Source organism: Aquarana catesbeiana, linkage group LG06 (assembly GCF_042186555.1).
Source record: "Aquarana catesbeiana isolate 2022-GZ linkage group LG06, ASM4218655v1, whole genome shotgun sequence".
Taxonomy (NCBI): Eukaryota; Metazoa; Chordata; class Amphibia; order Anura; family Ranidae; genus Aquarana; species Aquarana catesbeiana.
This window is the reverse complement of record NC_133329.1, coordinates 398,497,119-398,516,345: the sequence shown is the minus strand read 5'-3', so window position 1 is coordinate 398,516,345 and position 19,227 is coordinate 398,497,119. Positions and strand designations below refer to the sequence as shown.

General features: G+C 40.0%; 1 protein-coding gene across 1 annotated transcript in view; it reads left to right on the top strand.

Annotated features, from left to right (window-relative positions):
- LOC141147228 (keratin, type II cytoskeletal 8-like) overlaps positions 1 to 19,227 on the top strand; it is a 43,116-nt gene that overhangs the window by 1,728 nt on the left and 22,161 nt on the right. The window contains 3 exon segments of the mRNA XM_073634401.1: positions 14,923 to 15,131; positions 16,459 to 16,519; positions 18,644 to 18,739. Coding sequence (XP_073490502.1) covers positions 14,923 to 15,131; positions 16,459 to 16,519; positions 18,644 to 18,739 — 366 coding nt within the window.

Here is a 19,227-nt window from a genome sequence, read left to right as displayed (position 1 = left end):
TCAGTTTGTCAACTTTATAGACAGGGTAAGGGTTTATCAATATTTTGGAACTTTAGTTGAAATCAAAGAAGATTAGTACTGGGACCCCAGGCTCATCTAATATAGGATTGGTAGTGGTGATTGGATGGGCATATCTGGATTCTTGACTGGCAGCTTCTCCATGTCAAAATATTTCCCCTCATTCCTTGGTTTGGTGGATCTTAGATTGAGGCTCCATACTGAAAAATGATTTGTCCTGATATAAATGTATTCCAATATGAATTAGGAGAAAGAGCCAACATGTTTCGGGGACCAAACACCTCTTCTTCAAGGCTTGAAGGTTTGGAACAATGGAATGAATAAATATGGAAATTATACAGTATTTTAACTCGGCAGGTGCAGACTCCATATTTTTTATCTTTATTATCTTTTCCGTGGAATCCTAGGGTTCCTCCAGACATTGCTGAGGGTTCCTTGTGCAATTTCTGCCTCTCAGATAAGTTCTCCACTGACACCACTGATCTTTTTAGATATCTGTAAGGGGGTAAGGCTTCCCAATGACCACAAGTGTAAGAGCCCATTCACACAGGGACGACTTGTCAGGCGACCTAGTCGCCTGACAAGTCGCCTCCCGTTCTGTGCTATGGAACCGTTCTAAGGGGAGCGACGCAAGTCGCTCCGACTTAGAAAAAGGTTCCTGTACGACTTCGGGGGCGACTTGGGGCGACTTGCATAGACTTCTATACAGAAGTCGTTTTGCAAGTCGCCCGGGCAGTCGTTTGCAGGTCGCCTCGCTGAGGCGACCTGCAAGTCGTGTTTCCCCTGTGTGAATGGGGTCTAAGGAGCATTCTTCCCATAGACCAGTGATATGCAATTAGCGGACCTCCAGCTGTTGCAGAACTACAAGTCCCATGAGGCATAGCAAGACTCTGACAGCCACAAGCATGACACCCAGAGGCAGAGGCACGATGGGACTTGTAGTTTTGCAACAGCTGGAGGTCCGCTAATTGCTTATCCCTGCCATAGACCATCACACTAATGTATCATGAGTTGTAGATATAGTCATAGTAATATAGTCGGAAAGTTATTTCAAGGGTTCCTTCAACGCTAGCCAGAGAAGACTAGGCAACAGCTATGGAGCCACAGGTGGCTCGAGGCTGTCTACAGCTACATCGTTTTGGTAACAATTCCATTTTGTTAATATATTTGTATTAAAAAAAAAGGGGGTATGTTTTTTTTTTTTTTGCAGAGCAATTTGTCCTGTGAAGCTGCATGTATATTCACTCTGTACAAATATGGGCAAAAAAGAAATATTATTATGCTGTTTTCTGCCCAGGTTGAATGTTATTCATTCATTAAAGAGGAACTTCAGATTTTTTTTTTTCAATTAAAAATCTGCAGCTACAAATACTGTGGATGATGACTTTTAAAAATCAGGTACTTATCAGTGCCTGGAATCCAGCGCTGTCTTCCCGCAACCGGTTCTTTTTACCGCTTCAGGTCACCAGTGCCGCCATCTTGGATATGGGAGCCGACTGTGGCTTTCTGAGGAGCCACAGCCTGCTCTCCACTGCACATGTGTGAGCTTGCGTGGCGCTTTCCCAGATAGCAAGAATCACTTGCCACCAATTTGTGGCTGTGTTGAATTGTAAGTCTTGCTACAAAGTTGCACACTTGCAGAGATTTGGATGAGGCTGAGAGCAATAGAAGGAACTTTTTTGTGTTAAATTGATTGTAGAGGTTCTGTTTTTTTTTTAATGTTATAAATAAACAAAAAAAGCAGCGCAATAAATTATAAGTGCATATAATCCCAGCAAATAATTGTTGTAAAGTACAAACAACTAATTCATCAGATTGTAAAGTGCAAAGAGACAGATCATCAAAAAGTGCAGTTAATACAGTGCCTTGAAAAAGTATTCATACCCCTTGAAATTTTTCACATTTTGCCATGTTACAACCAAAAACATAAATTAATTTTATTGGATTTTATGTGACAGACCAACACAAAATGGCACATAATTCTGAAGTGGAAGGAAAACGATAAATGGTTTTCCAAATCTTTTACAAATAAATATGTGAAAAGTGTGGCCTGGATTTGTATTCAGGCCCTTTACTCTGATACCCCTAATTAAATCTAGTGGAACCAATTGCCTTCAGAAGTCACCTAATTAGCAAATAGAGTCCACCTGTGTGTAATTTAATCTCAGTATAAATACAGCTGTTCTGTGAAGCCCTCAGAGGTTTGTTAGAGAACCTTAGTGAACAAACGACACCATGAAGGCCAAGGAACACACCAGACAGGTCAGGGATAACGTTGTGGAGAAGTATAAAGCAGGGTTAGGTTATAAAAAAATATCCCAAGTTTTGAACATCTCACGGAGCTCTGTTCAATCCATCATCCGAAAATGGAAAGAGTATGGCACATCTGCAAACCTACCAAGACATGGCCGTCCACCTAAACTGACCGGCAAGGAGAACATTCATCAGAGAAGAGCCAAGAGGTCCATGGTAACTCTGGAGGAGCTGCAGAGATCCACAGCTCAGGTGGGAGAATCTGTCCACAGGACAACTATTAGTCGTGTTCTCCACAAATCTGACCTTTATGGAAGAGTGACAAGAAGAAAGACATTGGTGAAAGAAAGTCATAAGTTTGCAGTTTTCCAGAAGCCATGTGGGGGACACAGCAAACATGTGGAAGAAGGTGATCTGGTCAGATAAGACCAAAATTGAACTTTTTGGCATAAAAGCAAAACACTATGTGTGGTGGAAAACTAACACTGCACATCACCCTGAATATACCATCCCCACCGTGAAACATGGTGGTGGCAGCATCATGTTGTGGGGATGCTTTTCTTCAGCAGGGACAGGGAAGCTGGTCAGAGTTGATGGGAAGATGGATGGAGCCAAATACAGGACAATATTAGAAGAAAACCTGTTAGAGTCTGCAAAAGACTTGAGACTGGGGCGGAGGTTCACCATCCAGCAGGACAACGACCCGAAACATACAGCCAGAGCTACAATGGAATGGTTTGGATCAAAGCATATTCATGTGTTACAATGGCCCAGTCAAAGTCCAGACCTAAATCCAATTGACAATCTGTGGCAAGACTTGAAAATTGCTGTTCACAGACGCTCTCCATCCAATCTGACAGAGCTTGAGCTATTTTACGAAGAAGAATGGGAAAAAATGTCCCTCTCTAAATGTGCAAAGCTGGTAGAGAAATCCCCAAAAAGACTTGCAGCTGTAATTAGAGAGAAAGGCGGTTCTACAAAGTATTGACTCAGGGGGGCGCCATACAAATGTACCCCACACTTTACACATATTTATTTGTAAAAAATTTGGAAAATCATTTGTCTTTTTCCTTCCACTTCACAATAATGTGCCACTTTGTGTTGGTCTATCACATAAAAGTCCATACGCAGCGCTAGAAACAAATAAAAATGCAGTCCATAACGTATGTTAAAAGGAGGAGATGAGAGCCCTGCACCAGCTTCAGTGTGAGATTACAGCACACCACAATGTTAGTCTAATCTCCTTACCAGAAGAAAGGCATATATCAAGGATCTATCTCCAGCATTGGGCAACAGATGGACGGCTCCACAACATAATGCAATCGGTGAATAGGACTCCACATAAGTATATCCGGCAATTGCGCTCCACTTAGCCCGCTCCCCCGATCACAAGGAAAAAGCCAGTATGATAAACATAAAGAGGCGTATAGTGGAGTACGTTCAAAGCAATAAAGAAATTTATTCAGGCTGTACTTACAATTGTAGATAAAAACGAGCATCAATATAAAACACTCGAAAGGTGCCACGTGCTTGTGTCTCCAGAAACCTGGCTAACGCGTTTCGTCCAATAGGGCATCGTCAGAGGCATGGCCTACTGACAAAAGCACGCCCCTTTATATGTAAAAACGGGACCCTTCGGTAACCGAAAATCAATGTCTGGAAATAAATAATATTCATCAATGCGTTCCAACGGCCAGAAGTAAAACATGCACATCAAGACTTATTACATTCAGAAGTGAGCGGCCAGAACCAGTCTCCAGAATGCGCTCCACCAACCAGATACAATTCACATAAGCATAAGAAGGAGAGAGTTAGCGCATTATCACACTACAGGATAATAAGGCTCCTAAAGCAATAAAAATTAAATCAAAACAAAATAACTACCCTAAAATATCTCAACTTGCAGCCTCCAACATGCAGGTGACATTCATGCATGAAAAATTACAAAAGAAACTATTATCTGAATTAAATATCCAGCAGATGAAAATGCCTCCACCCTGTGGACAAAAAACATAATACATAACACCATACAGTTCAATATGGATAGGTTATAAGAAAAACATTCAAAAACTTTGTAAAAAAAAATATATATATATATTTATATATATATATATATATATATATATATATATATATATATATATATATATAAATATAGAAAAACAAAAATCAAAAACAATTAAAGAACAGAAAAAAAGCTCTTCCAGTAACCAAAAATGGATCCAGAGCAAACAGGTTTTTAGCTATTATTATTGATGAAGCAGTTCACGTCCCAATCGGCGTTGAGTCCAAAGGGGACATAACATTTTAAATCGTAAATCCATTGGGTCTCCATTCTAGAGCAAAATGACCCCTCCAGTGAGATGTGAACCTATATCTATCTATAGCAATAAACATAGTACCCGCTGGATTTTTATCATGGAACTCCAAGTAATGTTTGGAGACACTATGTTTTGGAAATCCCTTCCTAATGTTGGCTACATTCTCCTTAATCTTGACGTTCATGACTCTAACAGTGCGACCCACGTATTGTAGGCCATAAGGACAAATGAGCATATATGCAACATTTTGGGAGGTGCAAGTGATGAATGTGTCAATGTCATAAATCCTGAAGGAGACCATTGACTTGAACTGTCAAATCCGTCTATCCCAAATTCTATTTAGACAACATACGGTACATTTGCGACATGGGGAATACCATTTAACCACTTCAGCCCCGGAAGGTTTTACCCCCTTCACGACCAGGCCATTTTTTGTGATTTCTGCAATGCGTTACTTTAACTAACAACTGCGCGGTCGTGCGACATTGCACCCAAATAAAATTGATGTCCTTTTTTTCCCATTAATAGAGCTTTCTTTTGGTGGTATTTGATCACCTCTGCGGTTTTTATTTTTTTGCGCTAGAATCAAAAAAAGAATGACAATTTTGAAAAATACACAATATTTTTTTAATTTCTGCTATAAAACACATCCAATAAAAAAAATGTAAAAAATCTAATTTCTTCATCAATTTATGCCAATATGTAGTTTGCTACATATTTTTGGTAAAACAAAATCCCAATAAGCGTATATAACCCAATAAGCATATAAACTATGAGATATTTTTATGGCATTTTTATTTATTTATTTATGTCTTTTTACTAGTAATGGCTGTGATCAGCGTTTTTTAGCGGGACTGCAACATTGCGGCGGACAAATCGGACACCTAACTGACATTTTTGACACTTTTTTGGGAACCAGTGACAGTGCTAAAAATATGCACTGTCACTGTACTAATGACACTGGCAGGGAAGGGGTTAACACCTGGGGCGATCAAAGGGTTAAGGGGATGCTTTCTAACTGTGTGGGGGATGGACTAACTGGATGAACACTGCTTAGCAGGAACACAAGATCACTGTGTTCTTCCCTGTCAGAATGGCGATCTGCCTTGTTTACATAGGCAGACCGCTGTTCTGCCTCTCTGGGGGAACGATCGGCGGGTCTTGGAGGTGCATTTTATATACAACTACATAGATCAGACCAAAATGAGGGGCAAATGATGAGGAAAGATGGACAGAGGGACATTGTTCCAAATCAGGGACAGTTGGGAGCTATGCTTGTCCGATATAACTATTACAATCCGTTTCTTTAAAAAAAGGTTCAAGTAATCAAAGAACCTTCCCTAACTTCAATGTCAAAGTGATTGTAAACCTTCGTTATTTATTTATTTATTTTTTAAATAACAAAAATATCATACTTACCTCTACTGTGCAGTTCGTTTTACACAGAGTGGCCCCGAACCTCGTCTTCTGGGGTCCCCCGGCGGCTCCTGCGGCTCCTCCCTGCATTGGTAAACCCCCTGGGAGAAGCGCTCTCCCTGGGGGTTACCTTGCGGGCGCACTCCTGAGTCCAACATTTGCCTGCATAGACACAGAATGTTGGCCTTGCCCCCCCCCCTGCACTCGCGTCATTGGATTTGACTGACAGCAGCAGGAGCCAATGGCTGCGCTGCTATCAATCTATCCAATCAAGAGTCGGGAGAAGGTGAGTGCGTCTCCGCCGAGGGAACGAACGGGCTCAGGTGAGTAAAACGGGGGGGGGGGGCACTCACTAACTGCCACTGACATCACCAGTGACACTAATACAGTGATAAGTGCTAATAATATGCACTGTCACTGTACTAATGACACTGGACGGGAAGGGGGTTAACATCTAGGGCGATCAAAGGGTTAACCGTGTGCCGCACAAGTGTTAATGTGTGTGATATGTGCTGCTTTTACTAACAGATCTCTTTGTTTCTTATCCCTGCTATGCAGGGATAAGAAACAGAGAGAACATTCCCTCTATACAGAGCTCTGTGTTGAAAGGGACACAGCCGATCAGCAGGTCCTGGATGTGAATCATTGCCAGGGACCCGCTGACAGACTCCCGCTATGAACAATCACAGTAGGTGTTGGAGGGGGTGCCGCGCAGGCACGCACCCTAAACCCGGAAGCAGCGACGTACCAGTATGACGCTTTGCCTGCAGGTTTCATCCGCCCCCAATGTACTCGGTCCGGAAGGTGTATGCAGAGAATGCCTTACTGTAAAGAACACTTAACCCTTACAACCACTTTAAGAATAAATACTTGAATAGGATTTTTTATTTTATTTTTTAGGTAAGTGTTCTTTTTTGTAGAACACCAAATCCCTCAGCCCAGGTTTGCTTTCTTCCTGCCCAGCATGGCAGTCACACCAATATTTCGCCCTTAACAAACTCGTCTGATTCATGTTTACTTTGTATAAGTTTAATTAAAGTCGCAGTTTATTTTCCCAGCCTGGCGCTGAGCTCCTGGCGGACCTGAGAACACGTCTTGTTGTATGAACCCGTGTGACCCGATAACCGCAGGAGAGGGATTGGCAGGGCTCTGGGCAGAGGGATAATGGTGGGTAAAGGGCGGTAGGAGCCCAGGCAAATAATGGAGCGATCGTATTTCATTATCTGACCATTGTGATCAGCGCTCTCAGTAAACACAGCAGGCGTAATCCCCAGCCATGGAACCTCCCTGCTTGTGTGCCCATCCAAATATTATCCAAGCCGTGCCAACTCCTCACTGACCTGGGCACCACGCCCCCCCCCCCCGCCCCGCTTCGGTTTTGTAGACTGATATAATCTCTATGTATATTTGTATTTTATCGCTAAAGAAACCCCTGAGGGCTCTGTGCCCACAGCAGAAGACTTTTTTCAGAATTATCTGATAAGAAAAAAGTCAGTCTACCTGATAAGAGTTATTATATAATATATATAGGAGAAATTTTGTTTTTGTATTTTCCAAAATGTTGCTGAAAATCAGAAGATTTTGGTTAAAATGTTAATTTTTTTTTAGTTATTTTTACATTGTTGATCCTATTTTTTATGATGTTCTTTTTTTTTTTTTTTTTTTTACAAAGCTTGCAACAATTCAACAATTTCAATATTCTTGTTATGGTACACTCAACTCTTTTTTTTTTTCTGCAATTTTGACGCCATGCTTTTTAAATTATTTTTTTATTTATGTATTTTTAAAAATGATTTTTTAAAATATGTGTCTTATCTTTTTTATACGGCGTTCACCTTTCTTGTTCTTTTACAAGCCTTCTATATTCTTGTTTTTGTAGAACTACAGATTAGCCACTAAAAGGGAGCTTTTAATTGCTCAGAGCAATTACTTGTGTGCAAAGCAGAATGAGAATGTATCTTTTTATACGGCTTTCACTGTTTTTTTTTTTTTTGTTTTTTTTAACAAGGCTTCCATATTTTTATTTTTGTACAATCGCAGATTAGCCAATAGAAGGAGCTCTCGGTGGCTCAGTAATTACGTGTGTGCAAATCAGAAAGAGAATGCTCCAAAAAAAAAAAGGAAGTTTAGAAGTTTTTATTTCTCTGAAATTTTGCTGAAATTCAGGATATTTGCCATTTTGACGCCATGATTTTTAAATTATTTTTTTATTTATGTTTTTTTTTTTAAAAATGATTTTTTAATCAAATACATTTGTATTGGAATTTTTCATATAATAATCCACATTTCATGGCAATTATGTCATCAAATGATTATAAACAATTCACAAATAGTATTAGACAATTTACATTGCACTCATCAGCGTTTAACTCATGTGTAACAGAGGATTTTTAAATGATTTTTTAAAAATATATACAGTATCTTATTTTTTTATATGGCTTTCACCTTTCTTGTTTTTTGTTTTTTGTACAATTACAGATTAGCCACTAGAGGGAGCTTTTAATGGCTCTGTGCAATTACTTGCGTACAAAGCAGGAAGAGAATGCGCCAAAAACAGGAAGTTTAGAAGTTTTTCTTTCTCTGAAATGTTGACTCCATGCTTTTAAAATATTTTTTAAAATTTATTTTTGAATCATTTTAAAATATGTATCTTATTTTTTTATATAGCTTTCACGTTTTTTTTTTTTTTTTTTTTACAAGACTTCCATATTCATACATTTGCAGATTAGCCTCTAGTGGGAGCCCTCAATGGCTCTGTGCAATTACTTGTGTGCAAGTCTGAGAATGACTAAAAAAAAAAGAAAGTTTAGACATTTTTATGTCTCTGAAATGTTGCTGAGATTCAGACTTCAGTGAAATTTTGCCATTTTGACACCATTCTTTTTTTAAAATTATTTATGTATTTTTTTTTAAATATCTGTATGTCTTATTTGTTATATGGCTTTCACTTTTTTTTTTTTTTTTTTTTTTACAAGGCTTACACTTTCATATTCTTGTTATTGATTTTAATGAAAGTTTGCCATTTTTGTGCCAGGCTTTTTTTTTTTTTATAATTTTTTAAAATATGTATCATATTTTTATATTGCTTTTTTTTTTTTAAACATCTTACACTTCCATATTCTTGTTTTTGTACATTTGCTGAATAGCCACTAGAGGGAGCTCTCAGTGGCTCAGTGCAATTACTCGTGTGCAACCACTGGATAATGTTGCAAAGCCGCGGAAGCTGAGCCTAAGTATGCAGCTACCCCATAGACGTATTTAAAGAAAATGATAGATAAAAGGTTCTATTGTTGCTGACCTATGCTTCTGAAAATGCTTGTCACTTGGCTGTCACCCTCTGCCTTTTAATAGATCGAACCACTGGTTTTTCTTCTATAAATATGCTTGGACATGTAGTTCTTCAACTAGCGGGCTTCAAAATGAGCCTACAAAGTAAAACCCGGGTCCTAAGATAAACAGAGAGGCTGTATAACAGCCAGGCGAATGGTATTGCTGGAACCCAGCAGTGGGAAGCCTATCTACTTCTCTAATGAAGTTACAACCATTCACTTTAACAAAAAAAGGAGCATGCAGTGCCATCTAGTGGACACAAATGTTTCTGACATTCTGATATAAAGTTTAAAAAAAGTTTTTCTTCTCTTTCACCTGTTGATTATTTGACTGATCTTGAATGCTGGGCATTGCCATGTAATGATGGGGGCGCCGCTCTCTGCAGTATTCTCCTTATGAGTTTGGGTTGGGGGTGGAGCCATGACACTGTGGGCTCACAGGAAGCGAGTTGAGTGCTGCTGGGCGTCATTCAACTCAAAAAAAGCCAAGCAGCGCCCAGCTGTTGAGTCTGCGGGGGGGCAGCTCCGGAAATCAGGTGAGTATAACAGCAGCCACAGCTGCTTATTAATTAATTTATGTTTTATATGTTGGTTGGCAACATTTAAAGGACACCTATTAGCAAAGGTATGTAGGCATAGGACACCCCCCCCCCCCGCCACACTCCCTTAACCACTTCAGCCCCAGAAGGATTTTTACCCCCCTTAATGACCAGGCCTTTTTTTTTTTTTGCGACACGCCACTGCATGGCTTTAACTGACAATTGCGCAACGTTATACCCAAATAAAATTGATGTCGTTTTTTCCCCATAAATAGAGCTTTCTTTTGGTGGTATTTGATCACCTCTGCGGTTTTTATTTTTTGCGCTATAAATAAAAAAGACCGACAACTTTCTGCTATAAAACATATGCGAAAAAAAAGTAAAAAAAATCGAATTTCCTAATCAATTTAGGCCAATATGTATTCTGCTACATATATATATATATATATATATATATATATATATATATATACATATATATATATATATATATACATATATATACATATATATATATATATATATACATATATATATATATATATACATATATATATATATATATATATATATATATATATATATATTTTTTTTTTAAAGGCCCACAATGTAAAAAAAAAATAAAAAATAAAAAAATTTTTTTTCCTGATATAAAACATATCCGAAAAAAAAGTAAAAAAAATCGAATTTCCTAATCAATTTAGGACAATATGTATTCTGCTACATATATATATATATATACATATATATATATATATATATATATATATATATATATATATATATATATATATACATACATATATATATATATATATATATATACATATATATATATATATATATATATATATATATATATATATATATATATATATATATATATATATATATATATTTTTTTTTTTTTAAAGGCCCACAATGTAAAAAAAAAAAAAAATAAAAAAAATTTTTTTTCCTGATATAAAACATATCCAAAAAAAAAATATATAAAACAACTAATTTATTAATCAGTTTAGGCCAATATGTATTCTGAAACATATTTTTGGTATAAAAAAAACTTCAATAAGTGTATATTGATTGGTTTGCAAAAAAGTTAATGCGTCTACAAGATGGGGATAGATTTATGGACTTTTTCTTTTTTTTAATGTTTTTCCTGGAAATGGTGGCGATCTGCGATTTTTTAGCGGGACTGCGACATTGCGGCGGACAAATCTGACCCCAAGTGAAACTTTTTGGGGACCAGTGATACCAATACAGTGATCAGAGCTATAAAAAAAATGCACTGATCAATGTATAAATGACACTGGCGGGGAAGGGGTTAACACTAGGGGGCAATCGAGGGGTTAAGTGTGTTCCCTGGGAGTGTTTTAACCGTGCAGGGGGGGGTGGGCTCACTGGGGGACAACACAGAGATCGCTGTTCCTGATCACTAGGGACAGCAGATCTCCATGCTGTCCCCGGACAGAACGGGGATTCCGCCCTGTTCTGCCTCTCTGTGCAGCGATCATCAAGTCTGCCGGGCCTGCGCGTGCGTGCTCCCGCGGCACGCGCCCGCGGTATCTATTGCATGAAACGACGTACAGGTACGTCGTTTCACGCAATAGAGCCGCCCTGCCGCAGTATATGTGCGATGGTCGGTCTTAAAGTGGTTAAAGGAGAGTTATACAAACAAAAAAAAAAATAGTTAAACCTTCAAGTGCTTTTTTTTTTATCGCTACTATTCCTTTATATTGGCTTTTGAAATTTACAAATGCAGCAATTTAGAAATTAGATGAAAGGTTTCGCATCAGGAAACAATTTTTGAAAGATAAAAAATACATTTGATATACAGCGATTAAATCAGACCAAAATGAGGGACAAATGAGGAGGAAAGAGGGACAGGGGGACTTTGCTCCAAATCAGGGGCAGTTAGCATAAGCATACAGTATTTGTAAAAAAATGTTCTTGGCACCATCTAGTGGAGAATTTTTACATTGCACCGTAAAACTAGGGGACTTGGAGATGCAGTTGAATAAATCTGAATACTCTCCATGATACTATTTTTTTTAATTACACTATAGTTACATTTTCAGGACAAGCTTTCCAACATCTACCCTCTTGTTCTCGGTCCTAGCAGTAATAATAGTAATAGTAATAATAATAATTTTTATATTGTAAAGCGCTGCGTAAACTGTTGGTGATATATAAATCCTGTATAATAATAATAATACACGCAGGTTTAGTGCAAATATAAAAAAGTATCACAGACAGTACTCACTTGTATTATAGCAAATAAAGCAGAGCTTCACTCTCTCAGTCAACACTGATTATTTTTAATCCTTTTGCTGCTAGCATTAGTAAATAGATAGGAAAGTATATCCTATTTCCTTTTTCTTTTTTTACTTTCTTATAATTTTTTTTTCCGGTTACTTCCTGTTTTTTTGCCTAGGCAAATGATGTCATACATCCCAGGAGTCTTCTGGAGGGGGGAGGGGGGGGATTCCCAGCTAAGAACACCCTCCTGCCTGTGTTCCGTCAGATTAGGCGACCCGTGAAAATCATGCAACGGAAGTGACATTCCATTGCGGCCATCTTGGTACACCCCGCACCCGTCCACACCATGCCTACAGTCTGAAGTCGCCAAGCGGACATCTTTTTTTACACCCGCCGAAATCTTACATTTCACACTTATTTTTACCAGTAAACTGAGAGCTTCTATCGTGAAAATTCAGTATTTAGAAATCCGTGACACTGTTTTAATGTTTAATTTTTAAAAGCAGCGGTCTTCTGCCAGATTATCAATCCTGTGAGATCGGCAGGCTTGCCGCTGCTTTTTTTTTTTGTTTTAGAAATTCAACCTCAAAACAGTGTCACGGATATCTAAATACTATACTAAATACAATCCCTTTTCCGATTGTTTGGGGCCTCTGGAAAAAACCTTGTCCGGAGAAGAAAAGGTGAACAAAGGTTACGGATATCTAAATACTAAATTTAGTTTAGTTCCGCTTTAAATTTAGTTTAGTTACGCCAAATTTTTTTTTTTTTTTAAAGTCAGCAGCTACAAATACTGCAGCTGCTGACTTTTAAAATAAGGACACTTACCTGTCCCAGGGCGCCCGCGATGCCGGCATCCGAGGCCGAACCGTCGGATGCTGCCACCGCCATCATTGGTAAGGGAATCAGGAAGTGAAGCCTTGCGGCCAGGACCGCCTCTTACAGTTGATTCAGCTGCGAGATCGGGGGCACCACCAGTGCGGAGCTTGCTAGGTGTGAGGACATCGGCACACACAGTGAGGAGAAGACTTTTGGAGGATGTCCTGGTGTCAAGAAGGGCAGCAAAAAAGCCACTTTTCTCCATGAAAAACATCGGGACAGACTGATATTCTGGGAAAGATATTGGACTGCTGAGGACTGGGGTAAAGTAATTTTCTCTGATGAATCTCCTTTCTGATTCTTTGGGGTCTCTGGGTCCGGAGAAGAAAAGATGAGCGCTACCATCAGTCCTGTGTCATGCCAACAGTAAAGCCTCCTGAGACCATTCATGTGTGGGGTTTCTTCTCAGCCAAGGGAGTGGGCTCACTCACAATTCTGCCTAAGAACACAGCCGTGAATAAAGAATGGTACAGTTTGGTGGAGAACAATGGCTTTTCCAGCATGATGGAGCACCTTGCCGTGAGGCAAAAGTGATAACTAAGTGGCTTGGGGAACAAAACATCGAAATTTTGGGTCCATGGCCAGGAAACTCCCCAGATATTAATCTCATTGAGAACTTGTGGTCAATCCTCAAGAGGCGGGTGAACAAAAAACCTCCCACAAATTCTGACAAACTCCAAGCATTGATTATGCAAGAATGGGCGGCCATCAGTCAGGATGTGGCCCAGAAGTTGATGGACAGCGTGCCGGGGGGAATTGCAGAGGTCTTGAAAAAGAAGGGTCAACACTGCAAATATTGACTCTTTGCATAAAATTCATGTAATTGTCAATAAAAGCCTTTGACACTTATAAAATGCTTGTAATTATATTTCAGTATACCATAGTAACATCTGACAAAAAGATCTAAAAACTAGACATGTGCAATTCGTTTAGTTCCGAATTTGTTTTTTAACGAATTTTGACAAATTCCTTAATTCCAAAATTTCCGAATTTTTCAATTTCCGAAATTACGAATTTCCGAATTTTCGAATTTCTGAATTTCAAATTTCCAAATTTCCGGATTTTCGGAATTCGAAAATTCGGAAATTCAAAAGTGCAAAAATTTGAAAATCTGAAAAAATGAAAGAAAATCAGTCAAATTCGAAATAATAACTAATAAATTATAGGTATTGGAATTCCCTTTCAAATTTGGCTGTTTGGGAACGTAACAAGTATGACTTTATCCATTCGCTATTTCGGATAATTCGTAACTTCAGATAAATTTGCATTTGTTACATTCGCTAACAGCCAAATTTGAAAGGAAATTCCAATACCTATAATTTAATAGTTAGTTATTATTTCGAATTTTACTGATTTTCTTTCTTTTTTTTCAGGTTTTCGAATTTTCGGATTTTCGAATTTTAGAATTTCCGAATTTCGAATTTTGGGATTTCCGAATTTTCAAATTTCCGAATTTTCGAATTCCTGGATTTTCTGAATTCGGAAATTCGAAAATTCCAAAATTCGAAAATCGGAACATTCGAAAATCTGAAAAAAAGAAGGAAAATCAGTAAAATTCGAAATAATAAAAATCCGAAAATTTGGAAATTCAGAAATCCGAAATTCGGAAATTTGAAAATTCGAAAATTCAGAATTTTGAAAATTTGGAAATTCGGAAATGCAAAAATTCAGAAATTCACAATTCGGAAATCTGAAAATGTGAAAATCCAAATTTTCGGATTTCCAAATTCCAAATGCTCGAATTTTCGAAAAAAGCAAGAAAACGAATGAAACAAAAACGAACACATTTTTTGTCAGTGCACATGTCTACTAAAAACACTGAAGCAGCAGACTTTGTGAAAATTAATATTTGTGTCGCTCTCAAAAAACATTTGACCCGGGCTGCAGTAACTGATATCTGCTTATTGCTAGGTACGGGAGCTGGAGAGGCAGAACAAGATCCTGAAGACCCAGCTGAAGCTGCTGAAGGAGAAGGACAGCTACAAGTCCAACATCGACCAGATCACATCGGGGTCCGGCAACCACCTGAAGCAGCAGATAGACGCACTGCTGCATGAGAAGGACAAGCTGCAGGCCGAGCTCCAGAACATGCAGGCTGTGGTGGAGGAGCTGAAAAGCCGGTAACTGATTATCCACGGTCTCCTGTGCTGTAAACGCCCCACATGTGGGACTCTGTAGTCACATGGGCTGCTCAGATGTGATAGGGGAGGAAATGCTCAGCAAAGAAACTCACTGAGCATGTGCAGAGTCTCGGCTGCACAGATGAATGAGTAGGAAGCACACAGAGGTTTCCTGCTCATTCACAAACCGAAGCATAGTAAACACAGTTTACTATGCTTCAGTGACGAATGGACCGATTGCTCACTGTTCATTCAGGAATAGAAGAAACCAGTCAATTACATATTTACCGGCCCCTTCCAGCTAGAAACACCCCCCTCCCGTGTGCCCGCAGCAGCTGCAGGCAGGAGAGGAGAGAAGGGAAGCCGGTAGCGCTGTGGAGGAAAGGGCGCATGTGCTTGGACCAATCCCCCTGCAGTGCAGCTGGAGGAGTGTTGCAGGGGGGGAGGCAGATCCGTGTCTGCAATAAGACAGCCGGACCTCCTGCTCAGCAGGGATCCCGGGCCCCCCCTTTTGAACTGAATAGAAAAAAAACACAATAGTATAGAAAAAAACAGAATAGAAAAGAATGAATATAACCATCTTCCTATTCAAATCTATTCTTTTCTATTCTATTCAAATTCGAATTGATTTTATTTGAATTTTGGGAAATGGTTATATTCTTTCTATACTATTCTATTCTGTTATATTGTTGTTTTTTTTATTCCATTTTCTATTCTATTATAGTCTATTCTATTCAGTTCTTTTCTATTCTATTCATTTCCTATGTTTTCATATTCACATTTATTCTATTTGAAATTCGAATTTCAGAAGATGGTTATATTCTTTCTATGTTATTCTATTCTATTTGTTTCTATTATATTCTAGTCAATTCTGTTCTTTTATTTTCTATTCTATTTTGTTCTGTTTTACTCTATTAGCTTCTATTCTTTTATTTTCTGTTATATTCTTTTCTAGTCTATTTTTTTTTCTATTCTATTCCTTTATTTTCTATTCTATTTTATTCTCTGTGGAAATTGGAAACGTTTTCAAATTCGAAAACTTTTCGAATTTGAAGAGTATTCGAAAACGATTCGAATTCGAATTTCGTCCGAATTTTTTTTTCGTTATCTCTGATCCGTTTAAATACGGAACTATTGTAATTTGGAAATTCGGATAAATCTGATATTCCCAAAAACGAAAATTCGCCAAAAAAAGAAAGAAAAAAAAACATTGATTTAAGCTGCATAAATGAGTGTCTATGATATTTGTGCTCTGTGACATCACAGTACAGCGCAGTGACTGTGCCCCTCCCTCCGCTGACTGACGCTCTTTATTTTTTCTTTGCAGATATGAGGATGAAATTAACAGAAGGAACCATTTAGAAAATGATTTTGTATTAACAAAGAAGGTTTGTATTGTCCTGTATTCTCCATCTATGTGTGGGGCGCTCCGTGTGATCATTGCTGCCTCTCAGCGCTCAGCTCCTCGGCTCAATTCCCTCCAAGAGTCTCTATAACATTCGTATCTTCCACAACAGTACTGATTGGATACTCAGCTTCTGCCCCACCCGGCCCTTACAGCAAGGGGGGGCCCCGAACTGTTCAGGACAAGGGGCCACATTGTATGATTTACAAATATTCACAGGCTGAAGAAAAAAAATCAGTTCTATAAATGAATGAATACATTTTACTTGTTTTTCTTTAAATAACGTGATGTGATTTACCACAATGGAGAAAAAAACTTCAGTAAAACAAAGTAAAGAAATTACAAATAAAAGTGAGCCCATCAGAGTCCCCCCCTTACATCAGAGTCCTCCTTACATCAGGGTCCCCATCAGAGTGCCCCCTTACATCAGGGTCCCCATCAGAGTCCCCCCTTACATCGGAGTCCCCATCAGAGCCCCCTCCCATACATCAGGGTCCCATCAGAGTCCTCCCATACATCAGGGTCCCCATCAGAGTCCCCCCTTACATCGGGGTCCCCATTAGAGTCCCCCCTTACATCAGGGTCCCCATCAGAGTCCCCCCTTACATCGGAGTCCCCATCAGAGCCCCCTCCCATACATCAGGGTCCCATCAGAGTCCTCCCATACATCAGGGTCCCCATCAGAGTCCCCCCTTACATCGGGGTCCCCATTAGAGTCCCCCCTTACATCAGGGTCCCCATCAGAGTCCCCTCTTACATCGGGGTCCCCATCAGAGTCCCCCCTTATATCAGGGTCCCCATCAGAGTCCCCCCTTACATCAGGGTTCCCATCAGAGTCCCCCCTTACATCGGGATCCCCATCAGAGCCCCCTCCCATACATCAGGGTCCCATCAGAGTCCTCCCATACATCAGGGTCCCCATCAGAGTCCCCCCTTACATTGGGGTCCCCATTAGAGTCCCCCCTTACATCAGGGTCCCCATCAGAGTCCCCTCTTACATCGGGGTCCCCATCAGAGTCCCCCCTTATATCAGGGTCCCCATCAGAGTCCCCCCTTACATCAGGGTTCCCATCAGAGTCCCCCCTTACATCAGGGTTCCCATCAGAGTCCCCCCTTACATCGGGGTCCCCATCAGAGCCCCCTCCCATACATCGGGGTCCCCATCAGAGCCCCCTCCCATACATCAGGGTCCCATCAGAGTCCTCCCATACATCAGGGTCCCCATCAGAGCCCCCCCATACATCAGGGTCCCCATTATTATTATAATACAGGATTTATATAGCGCCAACAGTTTACGTAGCGCTTTACAACATGAGGGCAGACAGTACAAATACAATACACTTTAATACAGTAGGAATCAGAGGGCCCTGCTCCTTAGAGCTTACAATCTAAGAGATCCCCAATCCCCATCAGAACCCCCCTTACATCAGAGTCCTCCTTACATTAGGGTCCCCATCAGAGTGCCCCCATACATTGGAGCCCTCCTTATTTCAGGGTCCCCACCAGAGTGCCCCCTTACATCAGGGTCCCCATCAGAGTCCTCCTGATATCAGGGTCCCCATCAGAGTCCTCCTTACATCAGGTTTCCCATAAGAGTCCCCCCTTATATCGGAGTCTTCCTTATATCAGGGTCCCCATCAGAGTCCCCCCCCATACATCAGGGTCCCCATCAGAGTCCTCCCTTACATCAGGTGTTCCGATCAGAGTCTCCCCTTATATCAGAGTCCTGCTTATATCAGGGTCCCCATCAGAGTCCCCCCCCCATACATACATCAGGGTCCCCATCAGAGGCCTCCCTTACATCAGGGTCCCCATCAGAGTCCCCCCTTATATCAGAGTCCTACTTATATCAGGGTCCCCATCAGAGACCCCCATACATCAGAGTCCTTCTTACATTAGGGTGTCCACCAGAGTTCCCCTTACATCAGAGATTCCATTAGAGTCCCCCCTTACATCAGAGGGCTGGATAAAATCTCGCCGTTGACCATAGTTTGGAGACCCCCGCTTTTAGACTGTCAGCTCTTTTGGTCACTGAAACTAATGTGGTTCTGTAGACTCTGTATTAATGTGTAGGGAACGGGATGAATTCTCTCTCTGTGTCTGGCAGGATCTCGATGACACTTACCTGAACAAGGTGGACAACGAGTCCAAGCTGGACAGTCTGACCGATGAAATTGAGTATCTAAAGCAGGTCTATAAGGAGGTAATGGAATCTCTCTTCTGATTGGTCGCTCTTGCTTGCCGGACTGTTTTTCATTTTCGCTTATGTATAAAAAAAAAAAAAACTTTAGATTTTATTTTGAAGATATATTTCTTCATTTGAGCGATAATTTGGAACGCTGAACGGGGCAAACATTTAAAAAATAAAAAAATTCATAAAAAAGAGCTGCCAAAGGATTTGTATTTCTATTTATCCAGTCCTGAGATTTACACAGCTCTGCCTCACAGTTCAGGCTAGCTGAGGGTGGGGACCTGATCTTTTTTTAGGTTCAGTTTTGTTTCAATTTTTTCAGCTAAACTCCCCACCATCACTGGCGAAAAGGAGAAACAGCAGATTGTTGAGCCCTATGTCACTCTGCTGTCTCCTCCTATCAGCATGCCATGCCAGCACCTCCATCCTCCTGTCTGAGCTCTTCTGTACATACTGAACGGTAGCCTGTAAGTGGCTGATGCCAGGTCAGGGTACGGTAC